Source organism: Oikopleura dioica, chromosome 1 (assembly GCF_907165135.1).
Source record: "Oikopleura dioica chromosome 1, OKI2018_I68_1.0, whole genome shotgun sequence".
NCBI classification, from domain to species: domain Eukaryota; kingdom Metazoa; phylum Chordata; class Appendicularia; order Copelata; family Oikopleuridae; genus Oikopleura; species Oikopleura dioica.
The window spans coordinates 6,592,584-6,612,821 of record NC_137291.1 but is presented as its reverse complement, the minus strand read 5'-3'; the positions used below and the strand labels follow the sequence as shown (position 1 = coordinate 6,612,821).

Genomic DNA, 20,238 nt, shown 5'->3' with positions numbered 1-20,238 from the left:
AGATGAGACATTGTATTGATCGACTCTTTCCCGAGTGGAAATTCACGCACTTCGGAAGCTTTTGATAATGAAAGGGACTTCAACAATGGTACAGAATCGAAGTTATATTTGCTAATCGCGTTTATAAAAAGCATGTTCTACTTGGCTAATTCACTCTTCAAGTCAAAATGAAGCTTCTTAAATTTTTGTCGCTTGGCGCCGTCTCGTAAGTTCTAGAGATAAAGTTTGCATGCAGGTTTTATCATTGATCTAGCACACATGCTTGGACCCTCCTGGACCCCGTCTACGACCAGATGGCAAGTCTCATCATGAGCCAAGTTACTGGTCTCTTCGAGAGCATCCAGGGCGAGCTCTCAGCTGCTGGTGATGCTACCCCCGTCTTTGATGAGTTCATCACAAAATTCAAAGCCATCGATAATGCCGATGTCGTCCGAGTGCTCAAGAGCATCGATATCGAGCTTCTTTTGGATGGCGGGCTTACCCCAGACGATCTCGTCCAGATTTTTGACGCAGAAATCCAAGATCCTAACAGTGAATTCTATGGCATGGACTTGAGCCAAGTCGGTATGGAATTCACCGCCAACCTTGACCCTGCTCATATCGAGCCATTCAATAATGCTCTTCTTGCTATGACTGAGTCAGCCGGTGTTTTCCAGGATCTTTACAATGGCGACATCAACCTCCACAACATCGTCGGCTCCTTCGCTGATATCATGGATGCTGCTATCACTCTCAACGACGTCTACAGCTTCACCGATAGCGATACTCTTACTCAGGGTCTTTTCTACACCTCAGTCATTGCCGAGAAGGGTCTCTTCGTCTGGGAAGAATGGAAGGAATACCTTTACATGTACGAAGATGCGGTCGATCTCACCATGAACGAATACAACCGACGAGTCGTCGATACCGACGAACGATTCTGCAACGGAGACGTTGGCATTATCAAGGCTACTCAGGAAAAACTCAAGTTCGTTCCCAACGTCGTCATTGATAACTGGACTACTCCAGTCAAGAAGAGCGTTGATATCTTTAACACTCTTGTTGAAAATATTCCAGTTGTCGAAAACTACGCTGTCTCAGGTATTTATTATTACAGTATTACTGTAGTTAGCGGGTACAGTAGTTAGTCCGTAAATAGAAGTCAGAACAGGTTTTCCAAACTTTCAATAAGATTTAGACACTATTCTCGACACCCTCATCGCTCAACTCGATGTCGCCATGCTCTCCGTCGATGGAACTCTCACCGAGCTCTACGCAATGACCCTTCCCTTCGCTTCTCAGATCAACACCGCTGCCCGCGGATACTTCTGCTAAACTGGCGTTTTCTTACGCCTCAGTTACATGTTCAGTTGCATAATCAATCTCTACTGAAATGGTTGACTGACTTACGTGCACGGTTGTTCAGATATGACACCAAATAAACTCAATATTTTCTTATTGCAATTTATTCATATTTTCAACTATTTGCTCTGATAGAAATTTAATCTCATAGCGCCACTCTCCGGAAGTCCACGACCTTTTCTGCTCTGACTAAGAATCTCTAAGTATTCAATGCATCATTATTGAATATTTGTACTTCTCGTAATGCAATCAAAAGGGAAAGATACCGTATAGAGATACTTGTTGAAAAGGAAAACGTAAAAAATTACTTAGTTAAATCACTCTCAAATCATGAAGCTGTCTAGATTTTTGACGATTGGCGTATCGTAAGTACCAGAGATCATTTTTGAATTCATGATGTCATCATATACGGTAGGGCAAATGCATGGACTCCTTTTGATCCGGCCTTTGACCGAATGGCCGATGTAATCTTGCTAGGGACCGGCCAAGTCACTAGTCTTTTTGAGAAGGTTCAGGGTCAACTTCACGCTGACGCCAAAGCTACACCCGACTTTGATGAATTTATTTCCTCATTGGCTACCATCGAAAACGCCGATGTTGTCAGAGTGCTGAAGAAAATTGCTTACAGACTTATTTGGAACCTACGCTTGACTCCAAACGACCTTCTCGAGATTTTTGTCGACGAGATCAATAATCCTGACAGCGCGCTCTACGGGATTGACTTCGACAAGATCGCCGAGGAGCTCACTGCTGACCTCGACCCCGCTAAACTTGAGTTATTGACCAACGCTTCCCTCGCAATTACTGAGTCAATGGTAGTTTTCAAGGATATTTACGATGATAACATTAACTTCAAAAACATTGCTGGTGCTGCCGGAAATATCATGGATGCTGCCATCACCTTCAACGACGTCTACAACTTCATAGATCCTGATATTCTTACTGAAGGAATTCAACGCTCCTCTATGATTGTTCAGAAGGGTCTTTTCGTCTGGGAAGAATGGAATGAGTACCTTCAGATGTACGAAGACGCTGCCAAAGATACTACAGATGAATATAATAGTCGAATTGTTAATATTCACGAAGAATTTTGCAGTGGAGATCTTGGTTTCATTGTTGCTACTCAGAAGAAACTCAAGTTTGTTCCCAAAATAATCATTGACAACTGGTCTACAACTGTAAAGAAGAACACTGATATTTTCAACACAGTTGCGGGCAAAGTTCCAGTCGTTGATAGCTACGCTGACTCAGGTAAAGCCCCACAAAATGAGAAATCCTGAAGTCCACAGTGCAAAGAAAGCGCTCAACGTAATTGAATTCTAATTTTTAGACGCTATCCTCGACAACCTCATCACTATACTCGACGTTGCTGCACTCACCGTTGATGGAGCGCTATCAGAACTTGACGAGATGACCAACCCCTTCGCACCACAGATCAACACCGCTGCTCGTGGATATTTCTGCGAAGATGAAATGTGTTACGGGTCAATTATGTGTTCAGTCGCATCTTCAATTTTTACGGAAAGCAATGACTGATTGACTTTTCCTGTTCTGAACTCATAATAAATAAATTATTCGTTCCAACGAATCATAATTTCGATTCTTTTGCAAATTTTTAGGAAAAATGAGCTTCTTAGTTGCAGGATAAAACAGTATTTCGCCAAAATTCTGACGCGCCCTTTCTATTTGTTCTAATAGCAATTCAATTTAATGGCGCCACTTTCCTTTTGGATGTGCGTTAAGATCTCTAAATATCCTTGATGATTGTATATTTGTATTTCTTCAATTGAAACTAACAATCAATAAAAAAAGGGAAAAGAAAATTGCATAAATACGAGCTCGATTCAACGAGATAATCATTCGAACATGAGCGTTCAGTTGATCAAAACCGACGACATTGAAGAGAGTGGCAATAAATCAAGGAAATTCATCCTTGATGAAGTGGCTTTGAAAAAAGTCCTGGGTACTGCTAAATCGGATTCAATGCCGATTGCAGTTATTTCCATCGTCGGCGCTTATCGAACAGGCAAGTCCTTCCTTCAAAGCGTTTTCTACAAACACCTTGCTGCGCTAGAAATGGGCAAAAATGTTTGGGACGATGATGAGTTCTACATTGAAGACTGCTTTAAATATCGGTCTGGAAAAGGTAGCGATTACTTTCCGGTTTTTCCTCATTTATTTTTTAGAGAGAGAAACGCAAGGTGTCTACTGCTCGTCAAAGATTTTTACGCTAAAGACAAAAGAACAGTTACGGGGAAAATTTGATTATTGATACCATAAAAAGTGTTTTAACATTAAATTATTTTCATTCCATATAAAGAAAGAGATCGGTGTTATGTTGATTGACACAGAGGGCGCCTTCGATCACGAAAATACAATGACAGCGCACTTATTTATTCGCTCTCGACATTTTTTGCTAGGTAAAACTTCTTCTTGGTCAAATTCGAACGACATTTTAGTGTTCAACTAGCAAATGTCACGCGACAAATCGACGCAAATGACATTGCGAATCTTCATCTTTTTACGGAAATTGGTAGACTTGCAATCAAGGATCGAATGACGGTCAAACCGTTTCAGGATTTCATTTTTACTGTCCGGGACTACGGTGAGTTTACAGTACCCAAGTCATTAAAAAATGATAATTAATAGAACACAGCGATGAATTTGGATTCGAAGAAGGCCAAGAGCTGCTTGACACTATTGTTCAAAAGCAGGACAAGAAGATCGATTTCTCAGATTGTTTTGAGGTAATTAAAAATTTTTGAATAATTATAACATTTTATTCTCAGGACTTTCGAGCGTTTTGCATCCCTCATCCGGGAACAATAAGGAAGTTTGATGGCAATGTCAAATCACTTGACAAAGACTTCGTCGAGAACATCAAACTGCTTGTCACTTCGATTGTTGACAATATTGCTCCAAAAAGGAATCTAAGCGACGGAGAATTGAAAATCCGTGATGTCTTCGATTTCTTCAAGAGCTACGCAAACATCTTCAGAGACGGGAAAATGCCGACCATGAAAACAATTGTTTCAACAAAGTATGTATATAAGGATTCATAAAAAATCGAATTATAAACGTCATCTTCAAAATATTTGCTTCTTAATTTTTCTCGTTAAGCGCTGACAATCACTACAAAACACAACTCGAACAAGCCAAGGAGCATGCTGATAAACTAATAACGTCACATTGCACGGAAAGTTGCATGGATTTTAAGGCCATACAAAAGTAATTTTTCAAAATTAATATACGATAACTTTAAGTTAAGCCCGTTTTTCGAGACAAACAAAGAGCGAAAATTTTTGCTCCCTGAACAATATGATGACCTCTTTAGAAGAAAAATCAACGAGTACTTCACTGAAAAAATCGCTTCAGCTCTTACGAAGATTGTGAAGTTTCATGAGGAAAAATTCAAAAGAGAACAAACAAGAGCGACGAATGCGGAAAACCAGCTTCGATCAGAGCAAAACAATCATGCAAATACAAAGAGCCAACTCGAGCGAGAACGGCAAGATCATCAAAATACTAGAAGCAATCTAGATCGACAAATGCGTGAGATGAGGACTAGTTTCGAAAAGCAACTCAAACGAGAGCAAGATGAAGCCTCAAAACAACGAGAATACCTAAAGTCGGAGCTCAATTCAGCAAGATCTTCACATAGATCTGAGCTGAATCATGAGAGGAAAAAGAATGAGCGCAATGTTGAAAAACTAGAGGAGCGAATTGATGACTTGAAGGACGATTTAGAAGAGACAGAAGAAAAACTTGAAAAGACTCAAAAACGTGCTGAGAATTTGAGAAATCGGATAGACAATCACAACAATTCGAATTATTTTGCAAAAATATTTGTGCCAAACGCATAAAACCAAATCTTTGTTTTATTCCTGACAATTACTTTTATTGATAAAATATAATTAGTTATTATTATTAATAACTAAAAAGAATTACATTTTGTCTCGAATGTAACTGGCAGTTACAGGGCAAATCATCACGGGAACCCACGAATGATGAACTATATAATCAGAAGTAGAGCCAAACGGTCTGTTAGTCTCAGGTTTCCCAGTTCCAATCACAATCAAATCGCAACCTTCACTATGAGCGCAGGAAACAATTTTAGCACCAATTGGATCTTTTCGTCGATCATGAATATCTTGAATCCAATAATATTGATCTTCTTTCTAGCGGCGAATTCTTTTGAGGGTTCTTTTTGAGCTTCAGATAAATCATTGAGCCTCTTACGAACCCTTTCTATAAAATCTTCCTTGATTGCATTCGCTCGCTCTTCTCCAGCAAGAAGCTTTTCCAAGACCTCGTGACTACTGCGACCACGGATGTCGTCGTTGGAAGTTTTTGTCTATTGTCTCAGACGCGTTAATAGCCTTTTCAATGATAGGGATCTTATAATTACCTGGCAAATATGGACTAATAAGAGCTCTTTGTCTGGTGAATGAATTCTACGGCTGTACTCATCTAGGGCAACAACAGACGCGACTGTACTGTCAACGGCCTTTTCAGGGTTCAACAAGGAATCGAACTAAAGATTCTTACTGCAGATAAACCCCGTAGCCAATAAAACTTTCATCCTCTTAATCTCTCTCTTAGTTTTTCTGCAAGGTTGACTCAGGTCCTTCAAGATAAGTAACACCCTTACGCAAGATGCAAATCCCACCTGCGAAGATATTTAATTGCCACTTGGTGATAATACATTGATGAGAATATGCAGTAGAAAATAACAACATCCTCGCTCGAAGCAAATCAAAACTAAAGGAGGAGGTCTTCTCCATCTCAGAGGGTCTTTTCACCTAAAGCTTATCACAGAAGGCCCGTCCAATGTCCCAAGTTCAGCAGAGAAAGTCCACAAGAAAAGAGAACGCAGATTTTACAAAGGCAAAGTTCAAAGGAAAAAGGTTCAAAAGTCTACTCTTCCCGCCACAAGTAAGTCTCGCCAACAACCTGAAAATCTTTGAATTCTTCTTAGTAAGCGAAAAATGTACAGATTTCCAAATACGGACGGGTATTTCATTCAACATCCTCAGTGGATTCATGCGGGGCCTTATCAGTTCGAGGAAGTCGGATCAGTGGTATCCGTGGAAGAACCGAATGGTGGACAGCAACAAGTGGTTCCTACAAGTCGAATAGGACCGGATTCACATTTTCTTGAGAAACTTTTCATGAGAAAAACCAGCAAGTGAGTACCACGCCGGAAAGTAGAGGGGTGTGCCTGACTCTTCGAGCAGTATGCAAACAAATTGAACGAGAATCAACTCGTTTTTTCGTAAATATTGACTTTCTTGATGCGCCTGCGCTTGGACATTAGACCCTGCCCAGGAAACCTCCTTTGAGAGGCGAAATTTTATGTCTCAGCAGTTTGATAAGAGAATACAAAGTCCGATCGTATGGTCCGATCGAGGAGCGCAAGTGGAAAGTCCTGCGCCTCTTATGAGTTTGAAGATGTCGAGTAGCTCGCCTCCGACGGTCGTGACGACTTCGAGCTCACCATCGGACAAGTTTTATATTTCAAACGTGAAATCGGAAATAGCAGATGTTGGCGACAACCAGCCTCAGACGGGACAAGTGATCCAAGTTACTTCAGGTAAAGAAAAGCTAAAACGCTGCAGGTCTTGAATGTTCTAAACAGAAACGGTACTGTTTGATAAGTTCCGTTATCTAGAGAAATTTTTATTCGTTACATTCTCCAGATTTTGCAGAAAAAGGCCTCAGATTGTAGTTCAAATTCTCTTTATGAGAGAAAGGGAGTTTGTAGAACTTACCGGCTTTTATTACTGTCTTGCCGGCCTTTTACCGGATTCTTTTCTACCTATTCTTCGTAAGTCATTTTTATCGATCAAATCAATTATCTTTTATACAGTCTTTTTCTTCTTCGATAAATCTCTTTTTCATCTTTTTGATTTTAGCTTTTATTTTATCAATTTTTGCTCTTGACTTTATTTCTGGAGCCGTAGGATTGTAAAATGATCTGAGTATGGGCCGAGAGAGCATGCGTTTAAATAATACCTTCGACCTTTGTCATGTTCAAAGGGCGATCACAGATCATTTGACTCCCGTCTGTTTAGTCAACCAAGCCATTGTCCCCCGTCCGCAGCATGAAGATCCCATCGAGCTGACCCCTGTGCAGCCGCAGAGTACTCGGCCTGTCACTTCTTCCCAAAGCACAAGAAGTGCGCCCATTCGTAAGAAACCTTGGAAAATCAGGAATTCAAACCCTAACCCAACCTTCACCCTGACGCTAACCCTAACCCTAGAAAATCACTGCGCAATATGTGGAGATCGAGCGACTGGAAAACACTACGGTGCCCATTCTTGTGACGGATGCAAAGGATTCTTTAGGAGATCGATAAGGAAGAACCATTCGTACCAGTGCAGAAGAGAGCGTGACTGTACTATTGAGAGAGGTAAACGGCTCCTATCAACCTTCTCTAACCGATTCGATAGCGAACAGAAACTCCTGCCGTCACTGTCGGCTAATAAAATGTTTCCGCGCTGGAATGCGACGAGAAGCAGTGCAGAACGAACGGGATCCGATCAGACCAGCACCTCAGCGAACAGAGCCTCATTCAAAAGAGAACTTGTCCGTGAAAGTTCTAGAGAATGCCTTCAGGCATATCAAAACGATGTTTCCTGAAGGTACCCAAAAAAGGCTTAACAGACAGTAAATAATCTGTAGATCCACTTGATATGGACCGAATCTCAGAAGCAACTAGAAAGGATGTTGCTCAGTGTATTAATCGACAGTTGCGTGTTCTCGTGGAATGGGCAAAAGCGATTCCCGCATTTACTACATTTACAGTTGATGATCAGGTAAGCTGAACTCAGCTGAACTGTCCTCAAAAGTTCAGGTGGCCTTGCTAAGAGCCTTTTCTGCTGAATATCTGATGATTGGGTGCTCGCAGCGAACTTATCAACTGTCAATGATGGAGAATCAGGTGGTGCTTTTGGCAAACAACCAAGTTATCAGAAGGGACTGTCAAGAAAATGATATGGGAAGATTGGCTTGCAAAATCATTGACCAGCTTTGTGAAACAATGAGAGAACTTGGGGTGAGTTTAACTTCTCCGATCCGCGCCGAAATTGCGCGGCACATCGATTTCGAACGCGCGACGCAAGGACCATAACGCGAGCGCTCGCCGATCGGGCCGGGTCCTTAGCGCGTCCCTCGCAACTCATACTTACCTGGGCGGAGGGTAACCTCGATCACGTAGGGGGTTCCCTTATGGCGAGGCCGTACCATTGACGCGCTTTTTTTAAGGTGGTGGAAGTTTTCTAGCCCACTTCCGCCATACCGACCCTGGAACACCATACCTTTTCTGAATCAGCAGAAAATTTCAAGAATTTTGACCCATTAAAATTCTAGAAATCTTCACTTCCGGTCGATTCTAGAGCCGGAAGTTGACGAAATTTTCGAATATTTATAAAGTGTGACCCATCAAATTGATGCTCAGAAGATTCTGAATCATCTTATTATCGATTTATTCAAAGAAACTTATCCGACCGCGGTCAAACCGACCGCCAAAACTACGAAAAAAGCATAAATTTATGAATTTTTTTTCAGTTTTTAGCGGTTGATTTGACTGTGGATGGGATTGATTTTTCTCTTAGATGATAGAGAATCTTCTGAGAATCAATTTGATAGGCCACAAGTTGCCCATACTCCCGAATTTCGATGCTTTCCGGCTCTAGAATCGACCGGAAGTGAAGATTTCTAGAATTTTAATGGGTCAAAATTCTTGAAATTTTCTGCTGATTCAGAAAAGGTATGGTGTTCCAGGGTCGGTATGGCGGAAGTGGGCTAGAAAACTTCCACCACCTTAAAAAAAGCGCGTCATTGCACACCGGCGCGGCTGACCTGTATCTCTTTGCCAAATCGGTGGAGTGTCCGTCACAATTTCTGATAGTGGGGTTCTGCGTTCGCGCGAACCCCTTCCAACCCTGAACCTAGCTCTTGGAGCTCTAACAAACCTCACTGGGAACCTCGCCGAGAGGTCTTCTCAAGTGCGTTACCCAGAAGAAACGTAGGAGTTACAGTTGTTCAAAAATCATTCAGATTGATCAAACAGAATGTGGAATACTGCGAGCAATAATGTTCTTTGACCCAACTGCGCCAAAAGTATCATATGAAGGAGCTAAACGAGTTCGACAATTTAGAAAACAGGTAGGTCTTTGAAAATAGATGGCCATCTTAACTCATTTATTCAAGCTTATTTGCAACCTGGAAGATTACGTGTTGGAAATATTTGCGAATGGAGCATCAAGAGGAAGAGCTGGGGAAATTTTGTGCTTGATTCCGCCGATTAAATCTATTTCAAATGAGCTTGTTGAAGCTGTCCAGGTATTGTTCATCGATGAGAGGATTTCCGAGAGTTTCAGTTTACGAAAATGTTTGGCTTGCAAGAAGTAGACGCGCTTATTCAAGAGATGCTTCTTTCCCGCGACGATACGGACCCGATTTTCAGGTTGAACTCGCCAACGAGCGCAGCGCCGCCGAGGCAGGAAATGATTGACTTGCCGTCAACTGCACCGCAACAACACCAACCGGACGCACAAGGTCAGAGACAGTCCTTCCTTGTGACGTCGGAAAATCAATGTCACAAAACTGCTTTTACTTTTTTACAAAGCTCCCGAACTACAATATGGAAACATCTTTGTTCTAGGCTTCTTTGTGGCTCCACAATCACAGCAAGTTTCGATGCAACACGGACTCGAGCCACCCCCGGCGAAAATGACAAAGGTTGAAATTATCGAATGATTTTCTTTCTGTTTGAAATTGAAAAAAATAAATAAAACTGGGATAAATTTATGCTCTTACTTTAGAAAAATCAGTGAAAACGCTGATTTTTTCGTATTAAATTTCTGATAGGCATCAGGGGATTTATTCCATTGAACATAGAAGGAAAATTGCAGGTGAAGAATAGAACATTTTGAGAGGAAATAATACAGAAAAAATGAAGCTGTCAACGTCTCTCTTTCTTCATGAAAATATCTTTTCGTGGTGATCAATCAACCACTTTATCAGGTTGTTGATCGTCCCGATATCTTCAATTCCTCCGGACGGCTATGGAAAATCATCAGTCAGAGGTAACGTTCGGTGGTTACCTACCGAGTTATTCCAGCAGAGGCAAGGCCCGAAAACAATCGCTAGTTGCGGACTTCCCATTTTATTCGAATTTTCTTCCTCCGCTACTTTTGCAAGGAAGTTCATCAAGAATTTCAGAAGAGGCACGTGTGATTCTAAAAAAGAATTAACCATCGCCGGTATAAATTCGACGCACCATCGATCCGAGAAATGATTGTTTCTTTGATGAGTTCTATTTTGTTTTCTGGAGAGGCTTTGACAACATTTTCCATTTCTCTCAGACAGTGAGAAGGTATAATCGAGCGCGGCAGTGAACGAAACCATAGTTTTAATAACGCTAAAATTAAATAAACAAAGATCCTTTGACGATCAAATTTACCAGAGGGAAGGATTGGCTCATTGAATTCAACTGTCTTTCCTTGGTCGTATATTGTCTTGCTATCTCTTATCGCCAAGTTTGAAGCGGATCTTCTGAAAATTCCCTCGATCTTGATATTGTCGTCTTTGAGCAAGAATTCGATAATTTCTTTCGGGACAATCGGCAGGTCTCCTTGCTTTTGAATCAGTACGTCTAGCTCAACGGAAAACTGGGACTCTGGGGCGATTGTAGTTCCGTCATTTATCGTCTCTAGCCCTTGAGATTTCAGCTTTGACTCGTCGAAGTTTTGAACTTCAACTGGAATCGGAATTTGATTTAGCCAAATGAACTCTTTGAGCTCTGCGAGATGATTTACATAGAGGAGTTTTCGCCCAAACTTCGCGGAAATAAAGGGCTTCATCATTGTCCAGATCATTTTCATCCAGCTTGTTGGGTGGACAACGATGAGTCGTTTGATGTTTTTCTTGTATTTTCTGTCGAACTCTTGATAGGCAGATTTGAGCCAAGCAAATGAGGGCTTGTTCGCTTTGTGATAGCCGTGGTGGAAGTAGATTACAGAGTAGTCATTTTCCACGTAAATATCTAAAGTCGGAATGAGAAAAGAGCAAGGAAGGAAAGCAATACCTAATTTTGCTTTGATAAATCTGAGCAACTGCTGATGCTCTTTTGTGTTATTGTTCGGAAAACGACAAGCGGCGACGACAATTACAGGGCGGCCATCCTTGTCCACGCCGCAAATATTGATGAGTTTGGCACGCTCAAGCTCCGTAAAGTCTTCAGTCGATGATGATACTGCAACTTCTTTGAAATCATCCTCTGAAATTAACATATCAATTTGATGCAAGAATTCTATTATGATGAATTACCATAAGAATTTTTCGGGCAAAAAAATTTTTTTCGAGGTATCACTATATTCTGAAAGCCCACACCAGAATTTGTGGATTCCCAAAATTCTAGCGCCTAATGACGTCATTATGGCGTCATTTATGAAGATTTAAAGTTCAAAAAAGGTTCCAAAAGATGAAACTTTTTAACCGGTTTTGAGAGGGTTATTGTTTGAAATTCAATTTTTTCTTTTTGGAATCTTGTTCAGCATGACAAACTGAACAATCACCCAGCAAAATTTAATCGAACCGACCGGTATTATTTTTGACCGGCCGGTTAAAGAGGATATCGGACGGTTTGATGTCGGGTGATTATTCAGTTTTCATGCTGAACAATATTCCGAAAAGAAAAACTTGTATTTCAACCAATAACCCTCTGAAAAACGGTTAAAAAGTTTTGGCCATCTTGATTCTAAAAGCATCTCTTCTGACGTCATAATGACGTCATCGGGCGCTAGAATTTTAGGATTCCACTAATTCTGATATGCGCTTTCAGAATATAGTGATAACTCGGACAAAATTTTTTTGCCCAAAAAATTCTTATGGTAATTCATCATTATAGAGTTATTCGCCAAAAATCGATTACGACTGATTGAAAAGATTACCGGCTGTAATTTCTGGAGCGATCCTTTTCGATCTAAAATTGCCCATAATTGAAATTCATCGTTCGCTTCATTCAACAAATCTTTTCTCTTTTTATTCTATAAAAAATCTCGTATGTTTGATTTGTTCCTCAGGAAGATTTATTTTGTTTGAGTAATTTTACTGGTAATGCGCGATGATTACTTTTGGTTTCTTGGACAACCCCGAAACCCGAGCTCGCCTCTTTTTTATTCAATCAATTTTTTAAAACAGGCGCTCTCTACTACTCCACTGAAGCCACCCCTGTTTACAACGCTAAGGAGCTGATTACTGATTTTTGGATTTACCTGTGTAAACCTTCGGCTCACTTGTTTGCCCGGACATTGAGCTAGTAGATTATAAGGTAGATTTTGTAGCCCAATCTAAAGGCTTAAATTTATCTCTGCCCTGAATCGATCGGTCACGCCTGGAAAGTAGTTTTTAAGCAAGGCCGACAGCGTGAAATGTACACTTAGTGACTCATAATACAGAATTATACTATCTTTGTAAATAACTGCTAATTTTGCAAAAATAACGAGGCAAATTTTTAGTTTGGCAGTTGTTGATTTATTCATTTTTAAAAATAATAGGTGGTGAATTGAATGACAGGAATTTTTAATTTTTATTATCTTCACCAGTCTGCTTCTGACGGAGGACTTTGAGCTGAACTGATTCTTCTTGGGTTGCAGGCAACAAATTGAACTTCTACTTTGTTTAGCTAGAAATGACGATGAAAGTTTCATTTGATAGGAAAGAATCCCTACTTTTAGGCTGGAATTATCCCTCGGGAGCGCTTTTCGTTTGGGCAAATCTGCTGTTTTCGCCGTTGATTTCGCTGTGGTTTTATCTTTATCCTTGTTCAGCGGTGGTCTCCCACGCCGAGCTGGCGGCTTTGGCGTTCTTGTTTGGTAGGATTTTCGACGAGTCGGTTGGTAGCCTTCTTCATCGGAATCTTCGTAATAGTCACTATCGGTTCTACGACATCGCTTGAGCTCGTTTTCCATCGCTCTCTCATGCTTCAGCCGTTTGTCGATTCGTTGGGAGCGTTTATTTGGCAGGAAATTCTGAAAGATGAACGTTTTAATAACGAATGATAGAGGGATCATTACCTTAGAAATCGAAACTGGAGGATTTGCTTTGGCCTTCGCCTCCTCTTTCAACTTTCGTATCCTCGCTTCTTCTGCTTTCTGAGCTTCCTCTTCGGCGATCGTCCGGGCTTGATCTTCAAGGAACCACTTCAACGACATTTGCTCAAGCGGCGTAAGTTTATCTTCAATATCTTCGTCACTTTCTTCCTGGAACTCTTCTTCATCTTCGCCGACTTCGTCGAGGATGACCTTGGCTGCTTCTTGATCGTCCGCGTCTTCGACCGCGGCGAGATTGTTTTTCACGCTTTCGTTCGACTCTGGTTCTTCCGAAGAGGCCTCCATCGATTCATCATCGTCTTCTTTACCCTTGAAAAGAATAAGGACCGGAGTTTATAGCGTGAATTTACCTCGATGAGAACACGAAGTTGATCTTCTTTGAGCCCCTCGATGTTGAACCGTCCTTCCTCAATTGCAACATTCCCTAGCTTTCGTTTATAATTTGCCTTCTTCAAAATATTTTCTTCTATTGTATCTTTCGCGATAAATCTGTAAATGTGCACGTCTCTCGTCTGTCCTATTCGGTGAGCTCTAGAAGAGAAATAATTACAACTGAAATCGAAAGATTATGATTTTACCGGTCTTGCGCTTGAGCATCAATCGTTGGATTCCAATCAGAGTCGTAGAAAATCACAGTATCCGCACCTGTAAGATTGACACCGATTCCACCAGATCTTGTCGAAAGAATCATGCAGAAGATTTTCGGATCCCTGTTGAATGTTTCCATGATTTGTATACGGGCTTCAGGCGCAGTTGAGCCATCAAGACGACTATAAGTCAAAGCATGATACGACAGGAATCGTTCCAAGACATCGAGCATCTTCGTCATTTGCGTGAAAATCAACGCTCGATGGCCTAAAAAATCATCGAAATCAAGAGGTTTTCGAGATCGCTTTTTACCGTTGGGTTTTAATTTCTGATAAATAAGATTATAAAGAGTCTGGAGCTTTCCACAATCGTACTGTATAAGCCTCGTTTCAGGCAACTGAACCCTTCTTGCAAGATCTTCAGCGTGAGTTTTCACTCGTATAGAAATCGTGTTGTCAGCGATATTTTTGCTCAATTCCCGCTCTCGAATGTGGTACATCGGGGAGCTCACGTCCAAGATAGGAACTAAGGGACAATAAGAGATAATATCATATGAGATTTTTTACCTGGTGCTTCGGCTGCAGCGCAATAACAGGAGATTTTTTTCTTGAGAACTTCGGAAATTGGTGATAAGGTTTGAAAAGCGAGTTTTTCTGTGATCGGAATATTTAGTAACTGCCGAACATTAGCTGGGGCAAAGTGAGATGGTGCTGGTAGGACGGTGCATCGGTTGCGATTAGTGCTGAAGAAGAAGTAAGGGAGGAACTTTTAGTGAAGGGCTCACCTGTACATGGTTTTATATTTGGATTTGTTTTTCTGCTGCCTTCGATAGGCCAACCATTCATATCCTTTGGGCGGTTTCTTCTTTTTATATTTTTGATATTCCATCAAGTATAAATTGTAATATTCTTTGCTAGCATCGAGTTTGTTGATCGTGAATGTGTTGAAGATACTGAGCTCCGTTCTGGCCCGTATATCCAGCGCGTAGCCTATAGAAGTAATGGTCATAAAGGGAGTCCTGATGTCTTTACCTGTAGTGGGCAAGCGCTGCCAAATACGACCAGTAAATCCGCGAGCGTGATAGTGAGTGAGAATTGATACGCAAATGCGTGGAAGTGACAATGATAAACGAGGAAGGAGAAATGGTGATTCGACAGGACGAGGCTCCAGTAGATCTGGATGGTTGCAAACCTCAAACAAAATTAGTTTTTGTTGATTATTTTGGTAAATTTTACTTTTCTAAGATTCATGATGACGCCGATGATGCCAATATATCCACCGCATTTCATCCTCTCTTGAGTGTCCGTTCGGCAGATATAATCTTCATATAGTGCTCGTTGCCTCTTCGACAAATGACAGTACACGACGTGCTCATACTTTTTCGGCATTTGCTGTTCCACCTCAGATTTCAATCTCCGCAGCAAAAACGGCCTCAAAACTTTATGAAGCCGCTCGACGAGTTTTTTGTTGTACTCGGCTGATCCTTCGACCATATCACCAATCGGCCGATGAAACCATTCCGAAAACCCCTTTCGCGATTCGAATAAATCTGGCATCAGAAAGTGCAACAACGCCCAAAGCTCCAACAAGTCGTTTTGCAATGGCGTTCCGGTAAGTAAAAGTCTGTGTTCCGATTTGAAGCCCAAGAGAGTCTGCCACCTTTGCGACATCCAATTTTTTATATTGTGCGCTTCATCCAGAATCAAATAATTCCAATCTTTCCTCTTGAACATTCGCTGATCTTGAATCACCAAATTGTAACTCGTAATGACGCAGTGAAACATATTCTCTCGAGACCAGCCGCGGCGTTTTTCCTTGCGTTCTTTTTGCGTCCCGTAATAGGCGATTACTTTGAAGCCTGGAAACCACTTCTTGAATTCTAAGTCCCAGTTGAGAAGTACAGATGTGGGGACGACGACTAAATGGGGGCCCCATTGGCCTTGGTTTACTGCTAGATGAGCGAGGAGAGAAATAGTCTGAATAGTTTTTCCAAGACCCATTTCATCCGCCAGAATCCCATTCAAATCTTGATCATGCAACGAAACCAGCCAATCTAGCCCGATGTGCTGGTAGTCCCTCAATTTTCCCTTCATCAGCGAAGGAATCGGAGTTTTGACATGATTCTCTCCAAGCGTTAGGCCTGTCGGAAGCATAGATCGCGCAGTTCTCGTGATTTTGTTCAGATTTTCTGTTTTTTCGTCTTTTGGGCTTTCAGGCGTTTCTGGTAGATCTGGTGTAATACTTTTTTCTTGAATAATTTTATCTAGTCTTTCGAGTTTCGGCTTTTTCTCAGGATTTTCTGGCTCTTCTGGTTCTTCTTTGACTGTTTCTTCCTTTTTGACTTCTTCTTTTTGCGGAAGATTGTGGCCATAAAGCTTTGCATAAATTTCCAGTAGATCGTCATCTTGCTGATCTTCTAGCTGCTTAAGTTCGTCTTCTGATTGATCTTCTTCGCTGGAAGCGATTGAGGCGGAAGCGTCGGAATCTTCATCAGAAATTTCATAGTCTGATGCTGCTCTGGAATCAGCAGTGCTCATGGCATCCGTTCTTTTGGATGAGGTCGAAGATGTTGGGCTGGAAGGACGCTGGAGATTCTGTACGACGGAGTGGGAGAACTTTTGCGTTTGATTAACCTAAAATATTTTTAGGAAAAAAGTTGGCGATAAAAAAGGCTGACCATGTCGTCTAAATCCGCGTCGAGCTGTTTCTTCATCTCCGCTGCTTCTTTCTGCTCCTTGATCACTTCAGAGACCATTTTGATTTTCTCCCAGAACTCCGCCATGATCATCTTGCCAACCTGCTGAGCGAGCTTCTTTTGCGCCTCTTGTTTCACCTTTTGTTGGCGCTCAACTTCGGCGAGCTAAAGTAGTTTTAAAAGAGTGCTCCTCTAACTCAATCTCTAGAATAGAGAGTACAATCAATCTGCTTTTAAGGAAAGCAAAATAGTTGAATTTTAAAAAGGAGAAAAATGAGTGGAGAAATTGAAGAACAGGCATTGAATGTCTTCAAGGATTATGCAAAATGCGACTTGATTCCTTACGAATCTGTTGGAGATGCTCTCCGGCAGACGACAATTGTTGCTACTGATACGCTTATCAATTCGTTTTTGAACAAGATTCATGGGTACGTTCTATTTTATATCTTAAGATCAGATTCTGATCGAGTCAAACCAAGTAGGACACAAAACAATTGTATCTTATTCTTTAGCGATGATGAAGAAAAGGACATCGATCCAGAGACAGAAACTTCAGTCAAAGATGAAAGCGCGCCAAGTGAAGGCATCTCAAGTACATCCGTCGACAAAGCCTACAATGCAAAGGGAATCACTTTCGAAGAGTTCATGGAGTTGATCCTTTTTACGGCGGATAAACAACCAACTGAGGAGCAGCTCTATGCAGCGCTCAAGCCACTGGAAGAGCCAAAAGTTTACGAGTCTGGAGAAATCGGTTATCTCATCAAAGGAGGTAGATTTCTGATTATCTTTCAGATGACTTCTTTATCAAAACTTTATAGAGAATCTTCGAGAGTTTCTTCAAGACTTTGGCGATTTCCTGACCGATGAAGATATCAAAGATTTCATGGACGAGTTCGACACAATGAAGCAAGACGAATTCTACATCGACGACCTTGTCATGGCTCTTATGAATCCCGACGTATGATTAGTACGATCAATTTCGACAAGTTCATCAACAAGAAAAGTGTGTTTCAATTCAATTTGCAATAATATATATTTATTCAATGCGTTTTCATCGTTTTTATTCTTATTATTAACCTTGTCTCGATGAAGTTTTCGCACGCCGAGAATAGCTTTCCTCGTCAAAATTCGTCTGTATTTTCGTTCCATCATCCAGTCTGATCCGATTTTGGCAGCTTCTTTGCAAACATGTTCCCATGGCGTTTTGGAGCGGTAGACGTCCAGGAGATCGTCTGGGGGTGGTGGTTTCGTTGCTCTTTTTACTTCCTTATTTTTGGTGATATCAAGGAGGAGAACGAATTCAAAACAAACCTCTTTTTCGAACCATTTGCCCTTTCTCTTTAATTGCTCGATTTCGCCTAGAATATCTTCATCGTCACTTTCTTCAGAATCGTCAAGTTGCTCGAGATATTCTACAAAGAGTTGAATTTCCTGCATAAGAAAATGAATACATGCCTTGTCGTTTTGCATAAAGCTCTGGGAAAATGCGCTCAATGAGACCAGAAGTACCAGCTCTAGAATTTCTGCCGATTCCATTAGATAGAACAGGAGCGCACTTCATGGGGCCGGTATTATTTGGGTTCCGCGGAACCGCAGCGGGCCGACCCCGTTTACGGGGCAACGTCCCGTTCCCGTTAATTCTGAACCGCTTGGTGCTCGTTTATTTTGCTCGTGTAAAAATTTTTAAGAAAAAAAAATAAAATATATAAAAGGCAGAAGAAATAAATAAGACGGGGCGATTAACTTTGAACTGATCGGAGCGCGAAGGTAAAAGTAAAAAAGACGTTTTTTTTCTTTTGATACCGATTTATCCTACAATAGGTTGATTGGTAAGAACAGACTAGTAGCTTCAATTTAGAATGAAATCGATAGCTATGACTTGTTTCGGACAGGGATAGGTCAAGAAAAATATTAATTCTAAGAAGACACATACAGCGAGTTTGTTTTTCAAAGAGCTGCACCGATTTTTGAAAAGTTGATTGATTGAAAATCAAAAGTTGATTTGACAAAATTGACAAAAATAAATAAAAAAAAAAAACGAGTTTCGCAAGAAAAAAATGTCCAAGATATTGGCGCAAGGACGGGCAAGATACATTGCATTAGAGTAAAAGAAAAGACAGATAAAAGCACTTTAAGGATAAAGTTTAAGAAGAATAGATAGAATTGATTGTTGATCGTATTTTTTTAAGTTAAGGTGGACGACGTTTTGGCTTTGACTTCCTCCATTGTGGTGAGCCAGGGCAGCGAAAATGGTTGCTCGACAAGTTTGGGTAAGTTGCTTCCCCAGATTGACAGGGGAAGCGATTTTGTAACGCTGATCTTTTCGATCTCGTCGAAAGAGGGGTACAACGTTTTCACCGATTTTGGGTCTGGCATGGTAGATTTCTGGGAAAAGAAAGGTTTTCAACTGAAATCAATAACGACTCATATCATACCTTGAGACGGGAGTAGTAAAACTGCTCTCTTTGATACGATTGATCCTTTTTAATAATCGCTCTTTCTTGCTCTTCCGCTTTTTCGTGGCGTTTGAGAAAGACGGAGTCAGAGAGGTCATCTTCTTCTGGATCAGTTGCCGGTTCGTCGTCTTCTTCATCCGATTTGATCTCGTTCACTCTCCACGTGGGTACTTGTGGCTTTTCCGTGCTCATAACAATCGATGCATCGGCGCTAGAATAGATATTTCTATAGTACGGAACGCGAGTGGTCGAAATCCCCCGCTCGAATTTCAAGTTCGAGGTTGGAGGCGGCCCGCTGAGGATGTCATAAGTTCGGGACTTGTGCTGCGTCCGGTACATCTTTGAAGGAAGAGAAACCGAGGTGGAGGGACCAGCTTGCTCGTTGGAGACAGGTGAAAAGCTGTGGAAAAACTCATCTTCGTCATAATCGTCGATGAACTAATGATGGAGGATAAGTGAGAAAAATGCAATGAAGGCGCACCTTTTTAACTTTCTTTGGCCTCTTTGGTCGTCGAACTCTTTTGGGTGCCGGCTCAGGGGAGCTCAAAATAAAACCGGCAGCTGCGTTAAATTGTCGCTGATGCTCTTCTTCAAGAATTCTTATTCGTTCGTCTTTTTCATCAATTTCGGCGAGGAGTTTTTTGATTCTCTCTTCCAGTTTGGCGTTTTGCTCCAATGCAGCGGCGAGTTCTTTCCTCAGAGTAGGCGTCACCCAATGATCGCCAGACATCGAGCTGTGGCGACTTCTTGAAGATGGGCCAGGAGGAGAGGAGTTAGAATTCTCATTGTTGGAGAGTGGGCGGAGTGGCGAGTTGCAGATAGAGCTGATTGTTGGCGATTGAACGGCGCCGGTGCAGTGTTCGGAGACCTTGATTTTTTCGATAACAATGACCAAATTTTTCAGACGTACGTTTTCTAGGCTCTTGTTCTTGCACTGGGACATAAGCATCGACACTTCTTCTTCGTCCTTGTCATCCTTCTCCTCCCGATCGCTCATCAATCAATCTAATTACCAGAAAATTGACAAGAGATTTCTTG

The 20,238-nt window shown here is 41.4% G+C and overlaps 8 protein-coding genes across 11 annotated transcripts; 5 read left to right on the top strand and 3 right to left on the bottom strand.

Moving 5' to 3' along the window:
- The first annotated feature begins 154 nt into the window (after positions 1-154).
- Positions 155-1,443, top strand: LOC145710865 (uncharacterized). 2 transcript variants are annotated; one of them, XM_081788573.1, is made up of 3 exons: positions 155-205; positions 254-1,080; positions 1,178-1,443. In XM_081788573.1, exons 1-3 carry the CDS (start codon positions 168-170, stop codon positions 1,312-1,314), a joined length of 1,002 nt encoding a protein of 333 aa, XP_081644699.1. In that variant the 5' UTR covers positions 155-167; the 3' UTR covers positions 1,315-1,443. The 2 variants fall into 2 exon arrangements, with proteins under 2 accessions (XP_081644699.1, XP_081644697.1); XM_081788571.1 differs by having other exon boundaries at positions 1,172-1,443.
- Positions 1,444-1,605: 162 nt separating this feature from the next.
- On the top strand, positions 1,606-2,877 carry LOC145709467 (uncharacterized). The gene is made up of 3 exons (XM_081787157.1): positions 1,606-1,706; positions 1,757-2,592; positions 2,672-2,877. The coding sequence occupies exons 1-3, from the start codon at positions 1,672-1,674 to the stop codon at positions 2,875-2,877; spliced, it is 1,077 nt and encodes a 358-aa protein (XP_081643283.1). The 5' UTR covers positions 1,606-1,671.
- A 338-nt stretch (positions 2,878-3,215) lies between these two features.
- Positions 3,216-5,326, top strand: LOC145699252 (uncharacterized). Its single transcript, XM_081776516.1, has 7 exons — positions 3,216-3,487; positions 3,528-3,761; positions 3,801-3,946; positions 3,991-4,088; positions 4,131-4,381; positions 4,462-4,569; positions 4,610-5,326. The coding sequence occupies exons 3-7, from the start codon at positions 3,898-3,900 to the stop codon at positions 5,202-5,204; spliced, it is 1,101 nt and encodes a 366-aa protein (XP_081632642.1). The 5' UTR covers positions 3,216-3,487; positions 3,528-3,761; positions 3,801-3,897; the 3' UTR covers positions 5,205-5,326.
- Positions 5,327-6,691: 1,365 nt separating this feature from the next.
- Positions 6,692-10,147, top strand: LOC145696319 (hepatocyte nuclear factor 4-gamma-like). The gene is made up of 10 exons (XM_081773338.1): positions 6,692-6,934; positions 7,416-7,532; positions 7,605-7,754; positions 7,795-7,986; positions 8,027-8,160; positions 8,199-8,399; positions 9,404-9,511; positions 9,557-9,688; positions 9,727-9,904; positions 10,011-10,147. The coding sequence occupies exons 1-10, from the start codon at positions 6,697-6,699 to the stop codon at positions 10,103-10,105; spliced, it is 1,545 nt and encodes a 514-aa protein (XP_081629464.1). The 5' UTR covers positions 6,692-6,696; the 3' UTR covers positions 10,106-10,147.
- A 65-nt stretch (positions 10,148-10,212) lies between these two features.
- Positions 10,213-12,734, bottom strand: LOC145695823 (rho GTPase-activating protein 1-like). Of its 2 annotated transcripts, none has more exons than XM_081772855.1 (6): positions 12,625-12,734; positions 11,436-11,627; positions 10,812-11,393; positions 10,629-10,769; positions 10,457-10,587; positions 10,213-10,411 (listed from the first exon to the last, which is right to left on the bottom strand). In XM_081772855.1, the coding sequence occupies exons 1-6, from the start codon at positions 12,659-12,661 to the stop codon at positions 10,328-10,330; spliced, it is 1,167 nt and encodes a 388-aa protein (XP_081628981.1). In that variant the 5' UTR covers positions 12,662-12,734; the 3' UTR covers positions 10,213-10,327. The 2 variants fall into 2 exon arrangements, with proteins under 2 accessions (XP_081628981.1, XP_081628980.1); XM_081772854.1 differs by lacking the exon at positions 12,625-12,734 and adding an exon at positions 12,301-12,398.
- A 120-nt stretch (positions 12,735-12,854) lies between these two features.
- Positions 12,855-18,305, bottom strand: LOC145711830 (uncharacterized). The gene is made up of 14 exons (XM_081789519.1): positions 18,200-18,305; positions 18,056-18,156; positions 17,822-18,010; positions 16,727-16,909; positions 15,285-16,682; positions 15,081-15,240; positions 14,834-15,038; positions 14,616-14,791; positions 14,362-14,574; positions 14,040-14,316; positions 13,812-13,992; positions 13,426-13,770; positions 13,081-13,380; positions 12,855-13,034 (listed from the first exon to the last, which is right to left on the bottom strand). The coding sequence occupies exons 1-14, from the start codon at positions 18,303-18,305 to the stop codon at positions 12,948-12,950; spliced, it is 3,921 nt and encodes a 1,306-aa protein (XP_081645645.1). The 3' UTR covers positions 12,855-12,947.
- Positions 17,007-17,710, top strand: LOC145695667 (uncharacterized). The gene is made up of 3 exons (XM_081772667.1): positions 17,007-17,172; positions 17,257-17,513; positions 17,563-17,710. The coding sequence occupies exons 1-3, from the start codon at positions 17,018-17,020 to the stop codon at positions 17,706-17,708; spliced, it is 558 nt and encodes a 185-aa protein (XP_081628793.1). The 5' UTR covers positions 17,007-17,017; the 3' UTR covers positions 17,709-17,710.
- Positions 18,306-18,426: 121 nt separating the features above from the next.
- LOC145695664 (uncharacterized) lies at positions 18,427-20,232 on the bottom strand. Of its 2 annotated transcripts, XM_081772665.1 has the most exons (4): positions 20,111-20,232; positions 19,682-20,068; positions 19,180-19,638; positions 18,427-19,129 (listed from the first exon to the last, which is right to left on the bottom strand). In XM_081772665.1, the coding sequence occupies exons 1-4, from the start codon at positions 20,195-20,197 to the stop codon at positions 18,929-18,931; spliced, it is 1,134 nt and encodes a 377-aa protein (XP_081628791.1). In that variant the 5' UTR covers positions 20,198-20,232; the 3' UTR covers positions 18,427-18,928. The 2 variants fall into 2 exon arrangements, with proteins under 2 accessions (XP_081628791.1, XP_081628790.1); XM_081772664.1 differs by having other exon boundaries at positions 19,682-20,232.
- Between the last annotated feature and the right edge of the window lie 6 nt (positions 20,233-20,238).